The sequence below is a fragment of the Peromyscus maniculatus genome, chromosome 4 (assembly GCF_049852395.1).
Source record: "Peromyscus maniculatus bairdii isolate BWxNUB_F1_BW_parent chromosome 4, HU_Pman_BW_mat_3.1, whole genome shotgun sequence".
NCBI classification, from domain to species: Eukaryota; Metazoa; Chordata; class Mammalia; order Rodentia; family Cricetidae; genus Peromyscus; species Peromyscus maniculatus.
In genome coordinates this window covers 141,696,023-141,722,434 of record NC_134855.1, presented here as the reverse complement: position 1 = coordinate 141,722,434, position 26,412 = coordinate 141,696,023, and the positions used below count along the sequence as shown (strand labels likewise).

Below are 26,412 nucleotides of genomic sequence, written 5' to 3'. Positions count from 1 at the left end.
GAATAGCCGAGGCTGGTCTTTGGTAGCCTGGATTTCCTCTGCAGGTACACACTGTAGCTCCATGCTTCAGGTGAGAAACGTGAACCTCAGGAGAAGAATGATGGGCACCGTGCCACTCTGTCAGGGTGCACACAGTCAAGATTTAAAATGGAACCTGAGCGCTTAAGCCCCACCTGTTTCCTCTGCAAAGGACATTAAGTCAGCCGGTGGTGAGACCTGGCTTGTAGAGTTGGCTCACAGTGAGTAAGATAAATACTTACAGAATGCACAAGTGAATGAGTAACTGGGTGTATCCTTCACACAAGCACATGCACACACACACACACACACACACACACACACACACACAGAGTTGTATATAGTGTACGCACATACACAGTCCCACACAGCTGTCTATGCTCACACATAGACTCCTTTTGTAGTTTCTACATACTAAAACTGGGCCTTGGGCTGGAGAGATGCTCATCGGTTAAGAACACACACCGCTGTTGCAGAGGACCAGAGTCCAATTCCCAACACCCAAATCAAGTTGCTCACCACTGCCAGTTACTCCAGTTCCTGGGGCTCTGATGCCCCCTTCTGGCCTCTGCAGCCACTGCACTCACAGACTGGGGGCTCTGCTCTGTCCCTGGGGAGGACCTGGCCACCCTCCTGCTTAATCCAGGGTCTCACCCTAGTCCCATCACCCCTAGACACATGCCAACTATCAATGAAGTCTATTCCACCCTATCCAGGAGGACACAGGGAGAAACAAGTGCAGGCACAGGGGAGTCTGCCCCACCTTCTCCATCTCAATGTGATACAGGAGGCAAGAGGTTAATAACTATTTTTCAAAAGAATAGTCTGCAAGAGAAAAGGTACTCTGCACTCCCAAGTGCCCCCCCATCTATTCCCCTGGGTGGGTGGTGACTGCAGATGTGAAGAACAGAGGCGAGGGAGAGCTGGCTATGTGGGGAGGGGAAAAGCAGATGGCTGAAGGATTCAGGAAGGGGTGGAGGTGAGGAAGCCAGAAACCTGAGCAAACCCACCATGCCAATCACTCTGTGGCAACCAGGAGGAAAAACGCTCCCTTCAAATGCCTGGAACAGCAGTTAGCGGGAGCCCATAGGAATATTGTTTCCCTGGATCCCATTTTCGTAAGTATTTGCATATTTATTAATGAAAACATTCAAAGTGTTTAACTCGGTGGTTTCCGATCTGCACACTTGAGCTTTTGCCAACAGCGAGACCAGCTGCTTCCGAGACAAGTGGCTCTGAGTCCTGGGAGAGTAGAAAGGGCCACGTGGGGCCTGCCTGGGGCAAAGGCCTCAGGACCAAGGAAGCCACAGGAGGCACCGAGGAGGTGCCAGAACTTTCCTTGACATTGAGTCAATGCCGCTCGTTAAGTGTGGTGTGTAAAGAGCACGTTTTATGCCGTCACACCATGCATGCGCATGGACACGCACACATACACACACGTACACACATCCACACATACATAGGTGGAGTCATACTGAACTCGGGCCCTTCTTTCCGTGATCGATACATGCTGACACTGTGTGCAGTTATATAGACAGTTCTGTGTGTCTAAGCTCAGCTGTGACTCTATGTGACGTTCAAGGAGACACAGCAGTGTGTCTGAGGACTGGACTACAGAGTTGAGGCTCGTGTGACCCTTGGATTCAGGTTCAGACGCACTCAGTTTTTGGAGCTTCTGGACAGAGGGTGGGAGGAAGATGGCCTTGCCTGTCTCGTGGTCCTATTACCTCATGGTAAGGATTAAATGAGATCCAGCATCTAAGTCATTACCACTGGGCCTGGCGCACAGTCAACCCCTGAGGGAGCGCTTGCTGTAATCATGCTGGTGGCCGTCTCTTGGCTTGTGGTGTCATGGTTGAGACAGGCTGCAGGGCCGGGCCGCCAGGGTTCAGGTCAGAGGCCCTGAGTGAGTTATGCAGACTCTCCAGCCCCGGCTCTTCACCTGGGGATTAAAATCATCAACGCAGAGAAAGTGATTAGCAGGAAGCTTAGCACTCAGGGAATGCTGGGTAAAAGATGGACACCATCAGCCTCTCGTGCGTGCATGCTGGAGAAGTTTCTGAGGCTGGGGGTGGAAGAGGTTGCCAAGTCCCAGAGTGAGGTGAGGGAGCTGGAGAGAGGCGCAGAGTCAGCAGACTTGAATCAGTAAATGGATGCATCCTGTCCGCACCCGGAATTTATCCAGGCTGCTTGTGGACATGGAGTGGTGTTATTTGAAATGATGAGGCACAAAAATACTCCCCAGGGAACCATTCAGATCAGTTACACCCCAGAAAACAGCTCTCCCAGCTAAGTCTGTCACCTTTCATCATCACCCACAGTGATGATGTTGCGGTAGCTGAACAGCAAGCGTCCAGGAATGCAATGTAAGACATTTGTGTCAGGATCGCAAGGGCTAGCTCAGTGCCTTCCTTGGGTGTGCTGGAGCTAGCCTGACCTGAACTCCACTAACTACAACTAGAGAGTCCGGAACAGGAAGGTGATATCATTAGGTCTGGGGAGATGGCTCCGTCTGTAGTGCTTGCCACAGAAGGGTAAGGACCTGAATTTAACCCCTAGAACCTATGTAAAACCCCTGGGCACGGTGGTCTGCATTTGTCATCCCAGCACTGGAGAGGGGGAAACAGGAGGGTCCCTTGGGACTTGCTGGCTCGGCAGCCTACTGGAGTGGGCTCGTCCCAGGCCATGGGAGACCCTGACTCAAAAGCCAAAAAGAACAGCTCTGGAGGGATGACTCCTGAGGCCGTCCTCTGGTCTCTATAAGTGTGCGCACTTGCACCTGAAGAGGAGGGGGAGGGGCAAGTGGGAGAAGAGGGGTGTGGGGAGGGAAGGAGGAGGAGGAGAAAGGAAAAGAGGAGGAAGAGGAAGAGAGGAAGAGGAGGAGGGTTGGGGAGGAGGATGATGAAAATGAGGAGGTCATGGGGTTAGAGCCAGTCTGAATCTTCATCCTGCAGGTCTTGGCTCGCTCCTGTGGTCACGTGACCTCTCTGGCATATACTTCTCCTTGGCCTGTGCAGCACATGGGCCGTGGCTTCCACATGATGCTCCTAGATGCTCTGTGTGTTCTTCCTGTGGTACCTGGAGAGCAGGAGCACCCACAGAGGGGCTGTGAGCCCACTTAGAGGAGAGTGCCTGCCTCCCAGAAACTTCCGTGGTAGAGAAAGTCCCCAGCAATCACTCGCTAAGTTGTTTTCTCCCCAAGTCTCTCTGAAGTCACAGTTTGTGCTGAACATGGCCTCGGTAGCTAAACGCTCTGTTTCTTTCTCTCTCCAGGCATTACCAGATCGGCCTCTCCAAGCGTGCCTCAGCTCTCTGCGAAGTGAGTACTCGGGCCACATACGCCCCCCTTGATCTTACTCATTCCCTTTTCTCTTCTTCAGAGGTAGGGGTGAGGGTAGGGTGCTCTGGAATTGTTTCCCCAAATAGGAATGCCAGCATGGACACAGCTAGACCACCTTGCACAGGTCATCTGACTGCCTGAACCTTGGTCTCCCCATCTAGGAAAGGGGACATTGAGTGACCTGTCCTACAACGGGAAAGAAGATGTAAATTGCTCAGAATGGGCTCTGAGTGTCCTCCGCTGTTGTCTTCTTTCTGGAGTTTGCTCTTTTTCCATTCTTTCCTTTCCCTGTTTAGACCCCTCTCTCTCCCTCCTCTCTCCTCCCTGCCTCTGTCTCCCTCCCTCTCCCTCCCCTCTCCTCCCCTGCCTCTGTCTCCCTCCCTCTCCCTCCCCTGCCTCTGTCTCCCTCCCCTCTCCTCCCCTTCCTCTGTCTCCCTCCCTCTCCCTCCCCTCTCCTCCCCTTCCTCTGTCTCCCTCCCTCTCCCTCCCCTTCCTCTGTCTCCCTCCCTCTCCCTCCCCTGCCTCTGTTTCCCTCCCTCTCCCTCCCCTGCCTCTGTTTCCCTCCCTCTCCCTCCCCTTCCTCTGTCTCCCTCCCTCTCCCTCCCCTCTCCTCCCCTGCCTCTGTCTCCCCCCTTCTCTTCCCCTGCCTGTGTTCCCGCCCTCTCCCTCCCCTCTCCCTCCCTCTCCTCCCCTGCCTCTGTCTCCCTCCCTCTCCCTCCTCTCTCCTCCCCTGCTTCTGTCTCCCCCCCCCCTTCTCTTCCCCTGCCTGTGTCCCCGCCCTCTCCCTTTCCTGCGGTTTCCCCACCTCCACCTCCCTGCCTCCTGCTCACTCCATCCTTTCCTTTCTCTGGCTCTGACATTCACCCAGGACTCCTCAGTCCCAGAGCCCATGTGAGCACTAGGATGAGAGACAGGACACAACCCTGTCTCAGAAGGACTTCCAGGCTAGTGAGGAGACAGAGAATCTGAGATCCTCACCTGGTGCCATGAGTGTCCCACCATTAATCAGCCAGGGTCCAGAAGCCTAGGAGTGGATGGGTACCAGGACCTTCCCTAGGCAAGCTCCAGTCCTTAGAGCTGAGCACAGAGACCAGGTTAGACCTGGCCAAATGGTGCTCTCTCGGGCTTCCAGAAATCCCCCTCTCTGAGTGCCACAGAGGAGCCCTGGTGAGGGCATTGACTCAGGCTGCTTCTCCCTCTGAAGAGGTTTGGAACTGGCAGCCATTGAGCCTAATAAAACCTCCTGGAGTGTTTCCTCAGATTGGAGAGTGCCACTGTCCTTTCTCTAGGAGTGGGGGAGGGGTGTGTGTATGGTGTGTATGTATGTGTGAGTTCATGTGAGTGTATGCATGTGTGAGTGCAGGTGCATTAATGTGGAGGCCGGAGGTCCACACTGGGTGTCTCCCTCAGTCCCTGTCCACCTTATTTTTTGAGACAGAGTCTCTCCCTGAGCCTGAAGCACATAGATTCAGTTGGGCTGGCTGGCCAGGGAGCTCCTGTCTCTGCCATCCCTGTGCTAGAATTACGGATGTGTTTCATCGGGCTTTGCTTTGCCCATGGTCCTGGAGATCAGGACTTGGGTCCTCATTACTCTGTCCCCTGAACCATTTCCCTGGTCCCCATTTAGGTTTTTAACTTGAACCCTGGTTCAATCCAAGTCTCTTCATTGGGCTTTGGTGGGACACTGGAGTGGACGGGCTTGGATTCCCACCTTGAACTTCTCTATGGAGAGGCAGGATGTGACTCAGGAACACTGTCAAATAAGGACTCTGTTCAGCAGAAAGTCCTGCCTTACAGACCCACTGACCATACCACAGGCATCCACAGAGCCGGGATGGTGGCTGATGGAACATGTTTTAGACCCCAGCCTGGTGTCTTCAGGCGTAAGTCCCCCCAAAGGACTCCCTTATGGCAGCAGTGGAACCTTCTGGAAAGGAAGGTCACATCTTGTACCCTTTTACATTCAATTCATACTTACCCTGAGACTTTATGAAAAACCCAGAGGGTTTCATGTCTGCCTAAATGATACATTGGAAGTAGACAGATTTTAGCTGAAGTGATACAAGGAGACCAGCCATGTTCCTAGAGGCCTAAGCTGAGAGAGTAAACACATGGGGTCATGTTCAGCCAGCTATGGATCTAGAGAACTGGGTAGAATAAAGGCATTCAGTGTGTGGCCTCTGGATCCATGCCAATCCACGAGCTTTTGTGGGTCAGTGAGTGTCCCTGAGCCTGTCTCCTGAAGATGAAAACTAAGAATCTCCAGGGTTGCCGGGCGGTGGTGGCGCACGCCTTTAATCCCAGCACTCGGGAGGCAGAGCCAGGCGGATCTCTGTGAGTTCGAGGCCAGCCTGGGCTACCAAGTGAGTCCCAGGAAAGGCGCAAAGCTACGCAGAGAAACCCTGTCTTGAAAAACCAAAAAAAAAAAAAAAAAAAAAAAAACAAGAATCTCCAGGGTTGTCAGACCAGAGGCTTCGCTAGGCCTCTTGAAAATGACCTAGGCTGGGACCCAGGCATGCAATGGGAAGGGACTTGCCAGGTTTTTTTTTTTATCACCAACTGAAGTGGCATGGTGGTGGTGGTGCAGGCAGAGGGTCATAGTCTAGTGATGGCCAGATGACCGTGACAAAGTCCAGATGACCGTGAGGACCCAGGCCTGGTCTCTTACATCAGTAACTCCAGCACTGGGGAGATGGAGTCAGGAAGATCCCTGGAGCTCATTAGCCAGCCAGGCTGCCAAACCAGTGAGCTCTGAGGTTGTGGCCATGGGCCACAGGTTCAGTATAGAGAGGGACAGTTCTCTTGAACAAAAGTGAGGCGTGACAATGGAAGATCCCAGATGTCAACCTGCAGCCTTCATGTGTGTGCAGACATGTGCACACACTTACACACACACACACACACACACACACACACACACACACACACACGCAAAGATAGGTAATCAAGCTGACCACAGTATTGAATAAACCTGGAGGTTTCCCCATGAAGTCTGGTGTGGATCTGGTAAAACTCTAACAGGCTTGTCTACGCTGCCTAACATGGGGAGCCAGCATCTCTGGGTTACAGCCTTGCTACTACAAATGACTTCTCCACTGCTGCCCCAGGAGAGGGGAAGGACGACAGGCCACCAGTGATGGCTTACCACACACCCACCCACATCTTGTTAGATGGAGTCCTGACCCGAGGGAATCTGACTGTACGGAAGATAGGAAGCACACCTTTGTTCCCGGGGGAAAGAAAACGATGATATGTGATGTACGCAAAGGTTGCCTTTGCTTATGAAAGCATAATGCCCAAGGGGAAAATGATGGTGATCCCAGGATCCAGGGGAAGCTGCTGAGCTCGACTAGGAGACTTAACCATCTCTCCTTCCACCAGGCCTCACCCGTGTGTCCCTCCTGGTCAGCCCTCCGCAGCCATGGCAGCCTATGGCCAGACACAGTACAGCACAGGCATCCAGCAGGCACCGCCCTATACAGCATACCCACCTCCAGCACAAGCCTACGGGATCCCCCCTTACAGTGAGTACCAAGCAAGCCCTCCACCCCCTGGCAGCCCCAGCATGGTGGTCCCTTCATGCCTCAGTTCAGGATCATAAAGGTAGCTGGGTTAACTTTGACTTGGAGATAAAGCAGGAGAGAACATGGCTGAAGCATGGCTCAGATTTCTTCCAGACTGTCAGGGGGCCTCTTTCAATTGCAAGAATCATGCCCTCACTCATGCGGTTTCAGGAAAATGAGAAGTTAGTGATTCATGTACTGTCACATCTGGGGGCACAGATGTCACCATGTATGGTGACCAGGTGCTCTGGTGACACAGTGAGAGTCTGAGGAGATGTCTCAGGCCTGCCGCACGAGCATGACAAGCTGAGTTTGATCTCTGGAAGCCACTTAAAGGCAGAGGGAAAAACTCAACTCTCTAAGCCATCGTGGGACCTCCACAGGTGCACACATCCACAGGTGCACACATCCACAGGTGCACACATCCACAGGTGCACACATCCACAGGTGCACACATCCACAGGTGCACACATCCACAGGTGCACACATCCACACGTCATCCACGGTGGGCTCGTGGGAAGTTTGATCCGTCTCGGGTGCTCCCCTCTGAATGGCCTTCACTCCCACAGAGGTTGTCTCCGTGTGGTGACACAGACAGTGTGCCCGCCACCTCTGGTCTTTGAACGTCAGTATTCCTGGCAGAGAGTTCATTCTTCTCAGCCTTTTCCAAAGGAGCCCTTGGTGGTCCTCATTGGCCCAACTGGGTCATGTGACAATGCTTCACGCAAGGGAAAGAGATGGGACGAGGGGGCTAAGGAAGCCATGGGTCACAGGTTCAGTATAGAGAGGGACAGTTCTCTTGAAGTCAGTATGATGGTAGAGACGGAAAAGGGTGCTTTGGAGGCCTTGACCGTCAACACCTCGGAACGAAAAAGTGTTACGTCACTGGCTTCAGGCAGGGACCTGGGTGTTGAGATGATATCAGGAATCAGCTGTGTCCGTGTGTGGGCTTCAGTGTCTATAGGTTCTTCTACTACAGTGGCAGGCACAGCCCTAAGCATTTCTAAGCTGCAAGTACCCCAAACAGAGAGCCTTTCCGGCCTAGGACACCTCCCCGAAGTCCCGGGGTTCTCTCTGACTAGGCTCCATCCTGTCCCTGACCCAGACTCTGGAGAGGAGGGGATGGAACTCTCTGGATGGCTACTGTGAGGCACATGGCCCTGCACAACCAGGGGGTCAGGCCCATCCAGAGCAACTAATCTAATGTAAAGAAGGGGAGATACTCAGAGGAGGCGCAGCCAGCTGCAGAACCCCTACTTCCATGCCCACAAATGTGTGTGAGAGCTGGGCCTGGCAATCCCAGCAGTCAGGGGTGGGGCTGGAGCCGTAGCGCAGTGGGAGAGGGCTCATCCAGCATGCACAGCATCCTGGCTTCCAACCCAGCATGGCACAAACCGGGTGTGGCACTTGGGAACTGAAGGCAGGAGGATCAGAAGTTCAAGATCATTCTTGGTAGTGAATTTAAGGCAAGCCTGGGATTCATGAGACCCAGTCTCAGAAACACACACACACACACACACACACACACACACACACACACACACACACACACAAGCTCGTACACCAGCTAACTTTAGCACTAAAGTGACTTACGGTTTGGAAGTTGATGAGAACACTGTCTTGACTCGGTGGCTCTTCTGTGGATGACAGGGAAGCGTTCAAACCATGTGTTTGGTGCTTCTGTCTCCTTCCAAGGTATCAAGACAGAAGATAGTTTGAACCATTCCCCCAGCCAGAGCGGGTTCCTGAGCTACGGACCAAGCTTCAGCACCGCGCCTGCTGGACAGAGCCCCTACGCCTACCCAGTGCACAGTGAGTGTGGTGTCCCGCCCTCTGCCTTCCTGCCACTGTCTGGGGCACTCCAGGGTGCATGTCCATCATTCATTCACCCACTCATCAGACTTCCAAAGTGCCTACTGTGTGCCCGGCTCCAACTTAAGTGCTGGACAAAATGTGAGTTCTGCCCTGGGGTCAATCCCACAGTCCCAGGCAGAGACGGAAATACACACGCCAGCAGATAATCAGGTAGTCGGGCCGAAAGTAGAGCAAAATGAAACATCGTGGTATCGACATAGAGTTGACAAGCAGCTGAGAGGCCAGGGGAGAGATGGCCTCTGTGATGGCCTCTGTGACGCTGGACAAAGACAAGGGTGAGGTGGCATTAGCTAGATGCACACCTGGGAAGAGCATCTCAAGCAGAGGAAAGGGACAGTACAAATGCCATGTGGCAAATGGTGTCGGTGTGTTTAAGGAACAGAACAGAGGGGGTGACAGAGGGACAGACTGAGAGGGTCCCTGAGAAGGAGCCTGGAGAGGGAGCAGGGACCTGCAGTCTATGCCACCATGCTGACTTGCATTCTAAGTGCAATGGGTCAAGCGAGTCCTTTGCTAAGTCTCAGAGAAAGGCCGTCCAGGGGATAAGAGGCACACAGAAAAATCGACTCTAGTTCCGGGTGCCCAGCAGGTGTTTCTGCTGCCTCCACATAACCGAAGGAATAGTTCTGCTGGGCTCCCCTGGACTCGCTTCCCCATCTCTGGCCCTCCCAGGGCTCCTTCTCTGCTCGGCGCCCCAGGTAGCACTTGGTCCTGATGCACAGAGCAGGCGAAGAGTGACAGTGACTCTGGGAACATTCGTCCTGGTGCTTTTTCCCTATAAACCATCGGGGTCTGGAAATAGCTCCAGGAAAAACAGGATGATGACTGGACAAGCCCAAGGCTGAGGGTGCTTCTATTTAAAATGGCTACTGGGAAGTGTGGCCACTTCTTCGTCTGTGTTTTGCTTGTTTCATCAAGGGCTGTACAGATGTCTTCAGGGTATGTGGAGAAAGTGGGTACAGTCACAGCCAGGCAGATGACCCCACCTTGTGCCTTGTCCTACCTTGTCCCAGCACCCAGTGGGTGCCAGGTAGGGATGGCATGTAGCCAACACCACTCTCTGAAGTATTGAGCAGTAAGTGCCCCCACTTCACAGAAGAAAAAACTGAGAGGTCAAGGGACTGACCAGTCTGGCCAGTGTCAGGGCAAGAACTTTAGATATTACCTCAAGTTCAGTAGGAAAAATCTGTCTCCTTGGTGGGGTGGCGTCCCATCCCTCCACCTCCACCCCAAACCCATGGCCTTGACTATGACATCCTCTTCCTCCTATGCTCCTGTTGTTGTCCCTGTCATCCTTCCAGGGACCTTTCTGAGTCCCACTGGAGGGTGACAGCTGCTGGATCCATCCCTGAAAGCCAATGAGGAGAGGAACCATTCTTGGCAATAAAGGTTCACTGAGAACGTGAACTTGAGCCTGCCTTTGGACCAGTCCTTAGCTCTGCAGCTAGAAATCACCCTTGCTGACTGGGGCTTCTGTTGCTGGTGAGGCATCCTCACCCCAGCGGCAGATTATGTGACTTCCCCTCTGGAGGTGACTCTCCATTCAGTCCCCCATTTATGTTCCATTACTGAAGGCTGGCTTTGTGCCTGGCACGGCGTGAAGAGGCCGCAGTGGACAAGGATGGTTCCCTCAGGAGAGAGCTGGACAGTAATCCGTTCCCAGGGAAACAGTTACAGGTCGTGGTCAAGACTGTGAGGAAGCTCAGGGTGCCATGATGGATATGACCAGAGGAAAAACCAGTATGCCCATCCTCAGGATGTACACAGTTGCCCTCTGACAAAGGCATTGTTGTCCCTCCTAGGTGGAGAACCCAGGGCACTGTAAGACAGTCAGGTAAGGTCATGTGACCCAGGCAATGAGCTGGAAACCCAGCATTCTCCCACCTAGGCACACAGACCCCACAGTATTCTGCTCCTCTGCACTCAGATCCATTTAAAGAGTGACTCTCAGCAGGAGAGAACAGACTCAGCCTTGGACCCCACCCCACCTCAATCCCCATGAGCTCTTCACACATCAATGCATCCCCCGCTCATTTCCTGCCTACCATGGGAATGGCGCATGCTACTTTCTCATGGTTCTCATGGCCGCCATGTGTGGAGGCTGTGGCTGGACCTCCTGCCAGCTCTGAGCCTGATACTGAGGGCTGTCAGAAAAGCCAGACCTCCTCCTTTTCAAACACAAACACATGGAGCTCACATCCCAGGCCCATGTGCCTCCTGTCAACATTCCTCTGCCCTGAGTTGTTCCAGAGAAGGAATAGACTCTCAAATGAGTTGTATAGTTCAGATGGTCATGGGTCTTATGGAGAGAGAGAGAAACAGGGAAAGATTGGATTGGCTGAGTGGAGCCTGAGGATTTCAGTAGCATCATTCTGTGATGAGAAGCCAGGGTTCCTTGCTAAGAATTGAAATCATAATTTCATAAATGTGCACAGGACAGAAATAGGACTATCTCACCACTCTACAGATTGGTAAACTGAGGCATTGCAATGGTGTGGCAAGCATTAGGTAAGCCAATGTCTCCCCTTCATCTCCCAGCTTCTTGCACACTGGTTTCTGTAGCAGGCTCACCGGTTTACACTCCCAGCAGTGAATGAGGGCTCTTCCTCCCCCACCCCCTGGCCAACATGTGTTGTGCTTTTCCTAATGGCCACCATTCTGACTGGGTTGAAACCGAATGTAGTACTTGTTTTTAATCAGGTTTGTTTGTTCATCTTTAATTCATTTATTTCTTGCTGAGATATAGTCCACACACCATAAGCTTTACCCTTTGGGAACGTGTAGTTCAGTACATCTACATAGCTGTGCAACCTCCACCAATGATCCTCCAGTGTCTACAGCAACCGAAAAAGACACTCCACACCACTGGGACTGTAGCTCAGTGTTAGAGCACTTGGCCATCACACAGAGATCATAGGTTCAATTCCTGGTATTGGAGGAATAAAAAGAAAGAAACTCCTCCCTCTAGTAGATGTTTTTAGTAATAAAGGGAATAAAATGCATTACAAGTCACCCTCTTTCACATTAATTTTGAGAGCATGTTAAATGTTCAAACATCCATAAACATTTTCTCCCACCCGGGCTCTGCACCCACCTAGTGTCCAAACCTCAGACCACTTGTCCGGTTCCCAAGAACCCACGCAGAACTTCTTATGCAGACATAGGCACCGTCAACAGTCCGGTAGGTCGTGTTACCATGACAACGGTCATAAGGAAAAGCATCCTCCAGGTGACCAAATTCCTTTGCGTTGGAGTCTCTCTTTATTGCAGGCTTGTTTTGTGTTCGAGTGCCATCACACGGCTCCTTTGGGTTTGTAGTTTTGTTTCTGCTAGTACTTCTTTAAAGAACTCCTTCTGGACTGGGAAGATGGCTCGGTTGATACAGTGATTGCCTCATGAGCATGAGGACCTGAGTTCGATCCCCCAGAACCCAAATTAAAATACAGGACACAGAGACAGGTGGACCTATGGGGCCCCCTCACCAGCCAGCCTAGCCTACTGGTGAGCTCCAGGTCTCCCTCCGAAGAGACCCTGACTCAAAGACCACAGATGGTGTGACTGAGGAGCGCTTGCCTGGGATGCAAAAAGCCCTGGGCTCCATTCTCAGCTTGATGTAGACTGGGATGGTGCTCACACCTGTTAGCAGGAGCATCCAAAGTTGAAGGTCAGCTTGAGCTGCACAGTGAGCTTGAGGCCGGCATTTTTGCATCTGCGGAGAACCACCTTCCAGGGCATTCTACCCAATGCCTGTGAAGGCTAAGCTTGCTCTCTCTCTCTCTCTCTCTCTCTCTCTCTCTCTCTCTCTCTCTCTCTCTCTCTCTCTCTCTCCTCCCTCCCTCCCTCCCTCCCTCCCTCCCTCCCTCTCCCTCTCCCTCTCCCTCTCTCTCTCCCTCTCCCTCCCTCCCTCCTTCCCTCCCTCCCTGCCTCCCTCACTCTCTCCCTCCCTCCCTCTCTCCCTCGTGGGTGAATCAGGAGTTCTAATCAAGGAAAGCTCTGGAAGCTGCTTCTTCCTCTTCACCCAGTAGTTTTCTCACACACGAGTCTCCCCTAAAAGTAGCCTCTGAGGAGAGGTAATCTGCAGACCAACCCGCCCAAGCTCTCAGCCCAGCTTTTTCACTCTGGCCGTCCACCCTATATATCCGAGCACAGTGGTTCCTGAAGGTACAGCTCCACCCAGGTGCCCTGAATGTTTCAGCTCTACCTAGGATCACTGCCCTGATGGCCTGATGCCCAATGCCTGGGAAAATGTCCATTTCAAATTCTGTCAGCCGGAAGGACAAATGCTCCCTGAGCATCAGTCATGGCCAGGAGTGGACGTCCCACAGGGAAGTGTAATTGAATTGAATGCTGCCAGCTTCAAAGGTGTGGGATGCTGTTATACGCACTGGGCTCCTTCTCCTCCTCGTCTGGCCACACTCAGTGTTTTGAGGAACCTTATTCTTGCCAGTCCTGAGCCTCTTGCCCTTGTCATAATGCACACTTGACGCTGTCCCATCAACGAAGATGTTTTCGTGTGTGTGTGTGTGTGTGTGTGTGTGTGTGTGTGTGTGTGTGTACTTGTTATGTATGTGTACTTGTGGGGTGGGGGCATGTACACATGTGGAGATCAGAGATCAACTTCTCCACCTTATTTTTTGAGACAGGGTCCCTCACTGAATGTGTAACTGCCAGTTTGGATAGTCTGGCTGGCCAGTGGGCCCTAGGCATCCCCCTGTCTCCACCTCCAGTGCTGCCACTATGGGCACACTCCCAGCTTTTGGGGGCTGGGGGGATGGGCAGTGCTGGGATCTAACTCAGGCCTTCGTACTTGTACAGAAAGTTGTTGAACTGACTGGGCCGTATCCCCAGCCCAGGAGCCATGTCTGAGTGCCAGCTGCCTTTGTTTTGTTTAGTGTTGGCAGCTGGTTTTAGTGCTATCTTGGGACGCCCTTGGGAAGTAGACAGGTGAGCACCAGGGGGGCCTCCTTGTCCCATCTTGTAATCTGGGTCCGTATTTTCTTAAGAACCACAAGACCTTGGGGCAGAAATACAAGTAGCAAATCACAAGCCAAGGAAGGATACCCGGGGGTGCGGGCAGACCGAAAAGCCTTTCCTGGTGAACCTCAATGGCAAGTGGCCATAGTAAGGGCTGGGGTCCAATGCCCCCCATCCTGGCCAAGAGGATGAGGCTCTGTTTCACCTTGGCGGTGGCAGCAGAAGGCTGCCCTGGCCCAGCCAGTTCTGAGCAGATGAAGTCAGCCTGATCTCCCTTGGTCAGGCAGGTCAGGAGCCAGGCTTGGCAGCCCAGCCCTGCTGGCCCCAGGGCGGGTTTCCGGGTGTGAATCAGCAGCTCTGCTGACCACAAAGCTCTGAGGTCCCAACACATGTCACTCTGATCTCAGCCCCACCTCCCCCTGGTGGCCACCCTCACAGGTTGGCCTGCCTCTGTCCTGTATCTGGCTAGAATCTTTCACATTTAGGACATATGGAGGTCAAGGGATTAATCATGGTCAGCATGGCTACAGAATTGGGCAGACCAGCTCTGAGAGAGGTGGGTTCTTGTCTGTGGTACCAAGAGTTGAACCCAGGGCCTCGTGCATCTAAGCATGGGCTCTGCCACTAGGTTCTACCTGCAGCCCTTCATTAAAAACAAATTTTTATTCAGAGACAAGATCTCATTTAAGGGCCTTAAATTCACTCACAATCCTCCTGCCTCAGCTTCCCAAACAACTAGAATTACAGTCCTGTGACTCCAGACCCAGCTGTTGCTCCCTCCTCCTCCTCCTCCTCCTCCTCCTCCTCCTCCTCCTCCTCCTCCTCCTCCTCCTCCTCTTCTGTCTTTTGTGTGCGTGTCTTCATGTGTATGAGCTGTGTATGTGTTTGTGTGTGTGAGAATGAGTGCATGAATGTCATAACCTGCATATGGAAGTCCGTGATCACCCTCTAACTTCAGCTCTAGCCGTCCTTGCTGGAGACATGATGTCTTGCTGATCGCTGTGTGTGCTGGGCCTAGCCCGTGAGTTTATTGAGATGTCTTGTGTGTGCCTCCCATCTGTGTGGTTCTGGGACCCGTGCAGGTCCGTGTGCAGTGAGTGCTTTCTATGCCCCAGCACAAGCACACCCAGCTTCTAAGGGAAATAGAAAAGCCAGCTCTCCAGACTTCTGCCCTCCAGGGTTCTCCCATTGTGCTGTAAGCCTGTATTCAAGACCTGCTCCCTCCTTCAATAAACAGCATTCATCATTAAAGAAAGAAAGAAAGAAAGAAAGAAAGAAAGAAAGAAAGAAGGAAGGAAGGAAGGAAGGAAGGAAGGAAGGAAGGAAGGAAGGAAGGAAGGAAGGAAGGAAGGAAGGAAGGAAGGGAAAGGAAGGAAGGAAGGAAGGAAGGAAGGAAGGAAGGAAGGAAGGAAGGAAGGAAGGAAGGAAGGAAGGAAGGAAGGAAGGAAGGAAGGAAGAAAAGCCAGCTCTCGACCCAGCTCATGCTGGGGGAGATGAGCAGCTCATTGTATTTGCTATGAACTGAGCTGTGGCCTCCCACGCGTGTGTGTTAAGGGGCTCAGCCTAAGGGGAGGTAACCAAAGAGAGGCCTGGGGGGCCGGCATTTACAGTAGGAGGAGATCATTGCGTTGGGGCTTTAGGGATGGGACAGGTGTCCTTTCTAGATAGCACTCATGTTCTCTCATCTACTGCAGTGCTCACCATGAAATGTCTGGGTAAGGATGTGTGGAGATGGTGATTGTCTGTAGACAGCAGAGCATCCTTACCAGGCCCCTGGACCCCCTAATCTTGGACCTCCTAATCCCAACCTCTAGTTTACAGAGAAGCCACCCACTCCATCTATGGTTTCTCATTATGACAGCCTGACTCACCAAGATGGTGGGTTTCCTAGCCAGGCCACAGCAAGAGGAGAGCAGAGTGCCAGGGACAGTTTCTATTGCTCTGTGGGGGACACCATAGCTATCTTCTGCCTTGTTTAGAGGGGCTCTTAAGGCAAAGTGGCAGGACTGAGGCCTGAGCTGCCACTGCAGGTCTGTTTGTGATATAGAAAGCAAGCAGACACAAAGGCCCATTGTCCCATGGATGGTGATGGAATCGCTCCCAATGCTTGGTACCGAGAACAGAAAAGCATTGGTCACGCATACCAGCGGAGAGCCACCTGGAACCCTAAACCAGACATTGGTGGCCCTTATCCCTGTCACTTCCAATGCCCCTTCTCATAACAAACATTTTAGAAGTCCTTTGTAATCTTGAAATGAAATTCGTGTGCCATTTAACCAACTGATGTAATCTGTGTATGACTATGCATGAGCATACGTGTGGGCCACCTCTGGCGTCCTTCCTTGGGAGCTGTCCACCTTGGGTTTTTTGTTATTATTGTTTTGGTTTTTTGTCTGTTTGTTTGTTTTGAGACAGGGTCTTTCATTGGCCTGAGGTTTTCTGATTTAGGTAGACTAGCTGGCAGCAAGCGCAATGCATCATCCATCCTCATTCCCCAGCGCCAGGATTTCTAGAGTGTGCCACACATCCTACTTGTCTGGAAAGCACTTTACCAACTGAACCGTCTAGTCACTCCCTGCTAATGCATATTTTGAAGACATAATTTTTAAGTCAACTAAAATGCTCTTAGTATGACATTTTTTAAAATGAAGTAATTTAGAAGGTATGCTTTTGAACCTGTGGATAGCACATTAGACACTCTATGAAACAGTCCCATGCACCATGAAGAGACAAAAGCATGACAGCAGCCTGGGCTCCTGGACAGCACGGCTGTCACCAGCAGTGTGACTTTCATGTGGCAGATCACAACACCAGAAAGAAACAATTAGGGAAGAGGAGATACGTTTTGACTCATGGTTTCAGCTCATCATGGCAGGGAAGCCATGCCAGGGGACCTGGGTTTGTGGCAGTGGGAGTGTGCGGTGGAGGCTGTTCACATCATGGAGGACCATAAAGTAGAAGGCCAGGTTGGAGCCAGGTTTTGGGGATGACCTGTCCCTTCCTCCAGCTAGACCCCACTCCTAAATGTTGTAAAGCCTCCCAAAATAGCATTGCCAATCAAAGTGCCTTCCAAGCACCCCTGCAGGGTCCTGTACTGCCCCTGCCTCCCTCATTTCCACAGCGGCAACTGCAAGCATGAGGAAAGCTGGGCGTGATGCAGGGGAAACCGTCCATCATTCATTTAGCAGATGTGCCCAAGTGCAGGCTCCATTCCAGGCAGCAGACAGGATACATGCCATGCAGCTCTGAGATGGTAGCCAGGCTTAAACAACAGAACCTTGCTTGCTCATGGTCAGAACTCTGGAAGTCTCAGGGGCTGATGTCTTTGATGGCTGCAAAAGCTCTTGCAGATTTGAATCAGTCACCCCTGTGCCAGGCAGTTACGTGGTCTCTCCTCTGTACAGGCTTGGAAAAAGATCTCTCTCGTTCTTATAAAGACACAGGTTACGACCTGATGATGCTTGTGACTTCAGCTGACCCCAGTCCCTCCCTAGAGGCCCTCTTGACAAATGCAGTCACCCTAGAGGTCAGAGCCTCGACATACAAACTGAGGGTACAGGTTCAGAGCACAGCAGTAGGGAAGCCATCAAGTGACTGGGAACTTTGCAGTTGTGATGCATGCTCCAGGGAACACAACCAGGAGAGGAAAAGGGTTGTCCAAGAGGGGACAGTGGTGCTGGGTACAGAAAATCACAGAGGAGTCCAGAGGCTGAGAGGCCAGGGGACAGGGCCCAGGGGTCAGAGGGTAGGTGAGGCCAGGCCTGGTAGAACCTAGCCCCTGGATCATCAGGAAGCCATCAGAGTTGTAAGACAGAGGAGGTGACAGAGGAGGTGACCTAGTTTGCAAGTCAGAGACCAGGTGACCACTGTGGGGTGATGAGACAGTGGGAGATCAATTTATTTTTTTTATTTGATGCTTGTGTGTGTGTGTGTGTGTGTGTGTGTGTGTGTGCATGTGTGTGTGCGTGCATGTGTGTGTGTGTGTGTGTGTGTGTGTGTGTGTGTGTGTACATGCGCGCGCAATACCAAAAGAGGGCATTGGATTCCCTGGAGCTGGAGTTACAGGTAGTTGTGAACCCCCTGATATGGATGTTGGCAACCCAACTCCTGTGAAAATGCAGCCAGTGCCCTTAGCTGCTGAGCATCATCTCTCCAGCCTATTTGTTAGCATTTTTGTTTCAGATGTTTGGAAGAAATAAGAGCTGAACCTGCACTGAGGTCTGTACCTAGAGTCTGTTGAAAGGTGACAGAGTCCTTTTCCTGTCCACAATAATTCTGGGAGTGGAGGGATGGAAGAGACCCATGGAAGCCACAGGTTCTGCTATGGTGGGTCTTTCCAGAAGAAGCAGAGAGTCCAGGGCTTGGCAGTCAGCCTTCTGGTCAGGAATCCAGCAGGATCCTTAAGGTGCAGCAGCCAGGAATGGGAGACATAGCCTCTGGCAAGCTGGCGAGCTATTACTGAGAATCAGACAGACAGACAGCAGACTATAAACTTCCCCTCCACTCAGAAATTGTCCCTGGTCAGGACTGAAGCCAGGCTATGGGGTGCCCAATGATCCCTTTGAACAAATCCATTTTAGCTGTTGCTAAGCACTTAGGCCATGAAGGGAAACCAGAGCCACCTACCTCCAGACAGAGCTGCTCACTCTAAGCTGAGAAACCCACCAGGAGTCCCCAGCCCTCAGAGCACCAGGTTCTGTGTGACAGGCCCATGTGCCCCATGCAGGTGACCTGACCCTCCCACCCAGATCCACCCAGCTCTCCAAACTGCATGGAGTTGCTCAGATAATTATTTTAAATCATGTGTTATCAGTATGAACCTTTCTAGAACTTTGTGTGTGTGTGTGTGTGTGTGTGTGTGTGTGTGTGTGTGTGTGTACAATTCCATTTGTTTTCAAACATGCCACCTTACCGAGCATCTCTTTTTTGTTTGTTTGTTTGTTTGTTTGTTTGTTTGTTTGTTTTTCGAGACAGGGTTTCTTTGTGTAGCTTTGCGCCTTTCCTGGAACTCACTTGGTAGACCAAGCTGGCCTCGAACTCACAGAGATCCACCTGACTCTGCCTCACAAGTGCTGGGATTAAAGGCATGTGCTGCCGCCGCCACCACCCGGCGCATCTCCTTTTTTATCTTTGCCATTGGATAGATGTGTTGGAGGTCATCGGTGGCCTATTCTCAAGCACCTTCTTGGTCTCTGGCCTGGCTTCTGGGTACTGAGCAGAGAGAGCAAGACCTCATATGGCACACAGGTCCTGTTACTTGCTGGCACACACAGTCAGGCAGATCGCACCTCTTACTCAGACTGGATGGTCTTCTCTGAGGAACTGGCCCACTGCAGCCTCCGCTGTGGACTGGGTGCTGGTCGTGTGGGCTGGGGCTGAGGACAGGCCTGGGATGCAGCCAGTGCTCGCTCAGCTGAAGCTGCTGTTGACACTGTTGGCATACGCCTATTTTCCCGCCTCCCCTTCACCCATGGCTTCCCACTGATGTGACAGTTTCTATCACATCAACTATTTTTTTAACCTCCTCCTCAGCCCACAGTCTCTGTTTTTTCTGCTCCAGAAATTTCTCCTCTGCTGAAATTTGGGTTGGTGCAGCACCCTTCTGTCTCTGTTGCTCATCCTGTAACCTCAGGCATGTGTCTGGGTGCATTCATGCATATGTGAGTGTGTGGGGGGGTGTGGGTGTGCATGTCCCTTTGTGACACCCGGAGATCCCTCCCAGCCACATCTCTGCTGCTACCATGAACTATAGCTGCTGGGTCTGGGCCATTTAGAAGGGCCGCAAAGCCCGGACAGCCACAGCCAGGGCCTGCTGCTGACATCTGAGTCCATACCAGGCTGCTATCCTGGCCTCATCACAGTTTGGCCCCTGTGACCAAAACAGGATGAGAAACCCAGAAGGGAGCCCCACCTCAGGGACCAGGGGAGGGGCCTGTCCTCTTGCCCAGGTGCTTGGGACTTGCTTCACTGAGGTCCCAGCTGCTCACACTCAGTGTCAGGAGACCTGCCAGGGTTGCTAAGCCCTCAGAGAGGCAGTGCTACACGTTGGAAAAGATGAGCAAGGGGTCTAAGCAGGTTCTGAAAGAGGCAGCAGGATCCAGGTTCTGGTACCTGCCCAGCATAGAACAGATCAAGAGAACACACCTTCCCACTGGGAAGTGCTGGAATGCCAGTGTGCAAAATGGGGGCGCTGGACTGTGTGTGTGTGTGTGTGTGTGTACACTTTGTTATCTTCCCACTGCCTCTAGCCTCTACTCTGTCAGCAAGGACAGTAGTCCCTCCCTTGATGAACTGTTACAAACAGGAAAGAAGGTGGAAGCTATAAAGTTCCGGCAGCCTTGCGTGCTACCCATTGTCGCTTCCTGAGCACCAACCAGGCAGGAGTCTGAGGAATTCTGGGGCTTCGTTTTCTTTGTATGAGGACTCAAGTGCTAGGAGTACTTATGATCCTCTGGGACAGGGGACAGAAGATCAAGAAACAGGTGCAGAGGCCCCCTGAAGACAGCAGGGCCACAGCTGTGCAATTCTAGAATTGCCATAGTCGCCCGGAGCAGAGGTCAGTAAACCTTTTCTAGAAAAGTCCCACTAGGAAACGTCTCAGGCTCTGAAAGACACTGAAGCAGCCCAGCTCGACCTGGACCACAGGGAAACAAAGCCTGGGTTTTTATCTGTACAAACAGGTGCCAAGCCCGAGTGTGCCAGCTCCCAATGTCTACAGTATGTCAGCCAGGTCTGGAAAGCAACCATAGCTGCCTCCAGTGCTGCCCCCCACCCTGAGTCACACCAAATGACCCAGAGGCAGGAGTACATTCCTGGCCGCGCACACGAGCAGTGTATAGGGATAGGCAGCTGGCCAGTGGTTTAGTGAAGGTAGAGTGGCGGTAACCAGGTCACTCTAGGCCAGAGCATTCAAGGCTAGATAGGACCCTTCCTTCCCTCTGACAGTGTTCAAACCAGGGGACATTCTCTTGGTTGATGTCTACAAATAAAGAACAGAGCCCTCTGCCAGCCCCCAGTGGATATCAACCATGAGAAATAATAAGTCCATGTGTATGTTGTGTATGAGCCACTGACACTCAAGGGATGTTTGTTACTGTAGCTCACCATTCCCTGTCCTGACTCCTGGGGATGTTTGTTACTGTAACTCATCATTCCCTGTCCTGATTCCTGGGGATGTTTGTTACTGTAGCTCACCATCCCCTGTCCTAACTGATTCCTGGGGATGTTTGTTACTGTGGCTCACCATCCCATCCTAACTGATTCCTGGGGATGTTTGTTACTGTAGCTCACCATCCCCTGTTCTAACTGATTCCTGGGGATGTTTATTACTGTAGCTCACCATCCCCTGTCCTAACTGATTCCTGGGGATATTTGTTATCACAGCTCACTGTCACTGCCTGACTGATCCATTTGCCTGGGAGGTGAAAGTGACAAGTGGCCATCACTAGTTCCCATGATGAAAAAGCCAAGCCATGTCTAGTGTCTCCTGATTTTTCTGACTGTCAGAAAGTGAGACTAGAAATCCCTGCTGGGAATTAGTATGTTTCCAACATCTGTTAAACTCCTGCAAATAGTTATTTTTAACAAAACAGAGACAAACCCAGGTTTGTCAGCAAGCAACAGTATTTAGCTAGGACTGAAAACATTTGTTTTCCTTACATTTCTTCTTTCTCTGTGTGTATTATTGAGGACAAATGGTGCTGACTCTGTGTCGAGGTTAAATTTTCTCCTTTGTGAGTAAACACCATGATGATGTTAGAGCTTTATGATAGCTTATGATGATAAGCTTTATGGAAGTGTGAGTCCATTTGAAATTGACACAAAGAACTGTGAAGTAAGATTAAATGGTATAGATTTGAGAATATGGTGACATTGTGGGGGTCCTAGGGACATGTTGGGACTCAGGAATCTGACTCAGTGTCTTCCCTTCACAGACCTGAAGGGAGGGGGCTGAAAGAGGGCCATCCTCAACGGGGAGGGTTGTGGGGTGGGGAGTGACTCAACTCTCCAGGGACCAGGTTTTGCCATTCAGAGACTGTGTCATCCTTGTATCCATGGTCCTGTCCCCACGAGAATTGTATGAAACAATGAAGAATGGTATGCATCCATGGCCACTGTATCTACTGCAGGGAAGGATTGTAGCTGTGGCTAAGAGAATGTGAGTTCACCACCTCTGTTCTCCTGGCAGCCACGTGTCTACAGTGGAGGTGTCTACATTTGTCCCTGTCTGTCCCTGGTCTCTGGAAGCTTCCAGTGTCTTTGACCCTGCAGACATTTCATGCCGGCTCATCTCTGCCTCTGTCACCCCAAGCACCCTTCCTGAGGGTCAGCACCCAAGTTTTCCTGTTCTTACAGCACACCCTAATCCCCGTGGCCTCATTTAACTTCATAGCTTCTGCAAAGGCCACTTCCAAACGAAATCACATTCATGGGTACCAGGGTTAGGACGTGACTCTGTCTTCTCAGGGGACACAAGTCAACCCCCAACATCCTCCTCTGGTATTTTCTTGCTGAGCAGCAACAGGCTAAGAGTCTTGGGCTGTGCCCCTGCGACGCCCAGTCTTTGCAGAAATTGAAACCACCCAGGCAAGAGTGGCTTCAGAGGCTGCCGAGGGAGGCCAGCAGCAGCTGGCCAGCATTTGTCTCGGTCTCAGGCAGTAGTAGTCCTGCTGTCGATCCTGGCAAGTTCAGGCTGAGAGGCCATGGTAGCCAGCGAAGGTCAGGATGCCCTCCTTACAGGATAAATAGAGTGGGTCCCAGCCAACCCCTCCGGAGGCCACACAGTATCTCTTTCAAAGATCTCCAAACATCCAAGCAGACCGTAGCGAATTGACTTTATTGTTTTTAAACCAGCCCCTTCCAGCCACCACCGCTCCTCCCCCCGGGGGAAAAGTTCATAATAAACATCCCTGCAGTGTACACCTCTGTCCTCCTCTCTTATGTTAGCCCTGAGGCCACTGCAGTTCGTGGTATGCCCTGATGCTAGGCATTTATTTAACATTTATCTGTCACCACTTGGATGACACCACCACCCATCGGTGGCCAGTTTAGTGGCACGTACTGAATGAACACAGCCAACCCTGACTGGGGATGCACATGCACATTGGTCGGAGGACAGCCTCATCCCAAGGAATGCTGTATACCTCCTTTGAGACAGGGATTCTAACTGGCCTGGCACGCACAGATTAGTCTAGATCAACTGTTCAGTGAGCCTCATCGATCCTTCTGGTTTACGATCCCTCCCTAAGTGTTGTGATTGTAAGATTGTAAACAGGAGCCTCTGTACTTGGTTTTCTCTGTCTCTGTCTGTCTCTGTCTCTGTCTCTGTCTCTGTCTCTCTCTCTCTCTCTCTCTTTTAATGTAGATCTGGAGAACTGAACACCGGTCCTGTCTACACAGCATGTACTAACTGAGTCATCTCCTCAGGCCAAGAGGTGCTTTTTTGTGTGTTTGTTTGTTTGTTTTTGTTTTTGTTTTTTGAGGCAGGGTTTCTCTGTGTAGCTCTAGATGTCCTTGAACTCGCTCTGTAGGCCAGTCTGACCTCAAACTCACAGAGATCCACCTGCCTCTGCTTCCTGAGTGCTGAGATTAAAGTCATGTGCCACCACTGCCCAAGAGATGCTCTTTGACAAGGGTCTGGAATAACGTTTTCCAGTAGACTCACACTGTAGGAAGGTGTTTTGGTCAACACAGACAGGAGTGTGGTTTTACCTGTGACCCTCTCTGTAGGACAACTTGGCTCAAACCTGAATCAATAGTTCTATAGTGATTCCCTTCTAATGGGTTCTGTAGTTTTACATCCAGGATCTCATGACACCCAGGTAAGCAAGTTTGGGGGGTCAGTACGGAGCCTCTGAGCCCACCTAACCTCCCTTCAGCTGAGCAGCGGCCTCCATTCTCAGGGCCTCGGTCTCCACACTGTGAGACGCAGGTGACCGGTGGTCTCCTTCACCAGGCCCACACTGAGGACCCAAAGAGACAGGAATCAAGCACAGACCGGGGATCAGCTCAAAGCAGTGCCATTTCCCTGGGGGCTTCGCCTCAGATGAGCATTGGCTGTGGCCTACAGGACTCTGAGCCTAGTCTTGGGTCCCCTCTCTGTGCATAACAGGTCAGCAGGGCAAGTCTGGCTTGCTGTGCTCTCCTATTGGCTGTGTCTCTCGCTCTTCGGCCTTCTTCCGCCACTTTAAAGGCCCCTGTGACCCCCTGCAGCCCACCCAGACAATCCAGGAGAACTGCCTACTTGAAGGTCAGCGGACGACAACCTCCTTGCCGTCTTAGTTCCCCTTGCCACATAAGCCCTGCAGTCGCAGGCTCCAGCAGCAGGGACTGGTGTGTGTGTGTGGGGGGGGGGGGGGGACGTGTTACTCTCTGATGACCACAGCTGTCACCCAGCAAACACTGAGAGCCACTGCAGCTATGACAAAACAGGTCAGCACGGCCCTGCCCTCCGGTGCTCACTCCCATCCAACAGGCGGAGGCCCATGGTGAGCCTCTTTTGATTTGCTCGGTACATGTCCATGTTCACATGCGGGTGACCACATGTGTGGAAGCCAAAGATCGGCGGTAGACGTCTTCTTCGGTCACTGTCCACTTGGGTTTTTTAAGACAGGCATCTCTCCCTGAGCCTGGAACTCATCGATTTGGCTAGGCTGGCTGGCCGATGGGCTCTGCAGAGCCTCCCCCGGTCTCTGCCTCAAATATGCTGCAACAACAGGCGTAGAACCTCCTGCCTGGCTTCTACACTGGTCCTGGCAGTCGAAACTCAGGTCCTCCTGTGCAAACACTTCATTCACTGAACCATCTCTGCAGTCTCCTTTTAAATATATATATATATTTGTTTGTTTATTTAATAAAAATAGTGTTTCAAATGCCAACAGAGTCTCAGAAAAGCAGAGATGGGGGAGGGCTGAGAGGCTAGTGGGCCCAGAGAAGCCCTGTGAATGAACTCAGGGCCATCCGCATTTCACTGCCCATTGAACTTCTCTGCCCCTCCCCACCTTTCACTAAGTTTACGGCTCCTCTCCACCCCTGGAGGAGTGCCCTAGGCGGCACTGTCTCCTACCAGCCCCTTAAAAAGGAGGACGGAGACTTCTAGAAACAAGACACACAACAAAGCAGTCATGAAGGGCCGGGGGGGGGGGGGGGGGGGGGGGGCGGGGTGCATCTCACTGGCAGAAGGTGGATGAGGTCCTGGGCTCAGTGCCTGCTAAAGGAGAAGGAAGAGAGAGAAAGAGGAGGAGAGAGTACTGTGTTCTCAGGGCCCAAGTTTGTTATTTCTTAAGACTGTTTTACCGTTTTATGTGTGTATGTGGGAGCATGTTTTGCCGACATGCATGCTCTGTGCACTGCAAGCATGCCTGGTGCCCCTAGAGGTCAGAAAAGGGCATTTGATCCCCTGGAGCTAGAGTTAATGATGGTTGTGACCCACCACGTAGGATCTGGGAATCAAACCCGGGTCCTCTGGAAGAGCAGCCCATGCTCTTAACCACGGAGCCATCTCTCCAGCCCACCGCACTGCTGAAGTTTCAAGAACCTATCCCTGTAAAGAGCGTTCCCTTTCTGCTCTAAACTAGACACAAGCTAGCTGCCACCTGTCTGTCCTCTGTCTATGTGGCTTATAAGGTAACAACATCCAAATGGCTGAGAGACTTTTTTTTTAAATGATGATACTTCCTAGCATGAAAAATGATAGGAAATTCCAGCATTCGGGTCCAAAAATAAAGTTTTATTGGCACCTGGCCACCTGCCCTCATGTCTGCACTTCTGCAGGACTGTGCCCAGCAAAGGTGTGGTGATTAATGTTCACACCCAGTCACAGGCCTGATGGAGACCTCCCTCTGCCTGTCTAGAAAAGCTTCCCAGAAGTCCAGGGCAGCTGGAGCGTGGTGTCCCTGAGGATTTGCCCCTGGGAGGAGCCCCTACCTGCAGCCCCTTTGTCCTTGTGCCCAGCAAACCCCGTGACCATGGACACCCATCCCCGCTGTGAGCGACATTCCCGGGGACAGGCCATTAGGAGCAGTAACAGAGCATCCAGCTGCTGTACCGAACACCACAGTACTGTAATGAGTGCTGTTCCCTGGGACAGTGCTAGGTCTCTGTCTTGTAACCATCTGGGGGGTGACTGAGTCAGAGACCTCAGTTCCTTCACCTGCTGGTCCACCCCTCATCCTGGCTGCCTCTCAGCCCTCCAGGGCAGCGGTCACAGAATGTCACAGCTGGTGACTTCTTTCTTGCTCCCAGCATGATCGGCAGAAGAGGACCAGCCCCTAGTTCATAGGTGGCCATCTTCTGTGAGTGTCCCACGGGACACCGGGATTGATGTCTCTTTCCGAGTGCACAAACCTCATTCATAAAGCCTCAACCTTTCTGACCAGCCAGCTCCTCAGAGCCCCTCCTCCCAGGCCATCCCAATAAGACACTGGCCTGTGGCACTCAGTATGGCACACACCACAGCTCAGTCCAGATAGAACCAGGAGCCAGGAGGACCAAGAAGAGGGCCAGGCACAGGTGTGATCTTTTTGCTGTTGTCTGTGTTTTTTGAGACAGGGCTCATGTCTAGGCTGGCCTCAAAGTCACTATGCAGCTGAGAATGACCTTGAACTTGGGATCCTCCTGTCTACATACCCAGGCATACCACCA

General features: G+C 52.0%; 1 protein-coding gene across 3 annotated transcripts in view; it reads left to right on the top strand.

The window, feature by feature from the left end:
• The window catches only part of Eya2 (EYA transcriptional coactivator and phosphatase 2), a 169,328-nt gene that overhangs the window by 72,666 nt on the left and 70,250 nt on the right, over positions 1-26,412 (top strand). For all 3 annotated transcript variants that reach the window (XM_006991129.4, XM_076571146.1, XM_042276810.2), the window contains exons 3-5: positions 3,292-3,337; positions 6,740-6,882; positions 8,617-8,733. In XM_006991129.4, the coding sequence (XP_006991191.1) occupies positions 3,292-3,337; positions 6,740-6,882; positions 8,617-8,733 (306 nt within the window). The remainder of the gene's footprint in view (positions 1-3,291; positions 3,338-6,739; positions 6,883-8,616; positions 8,734-26,412) is intronic.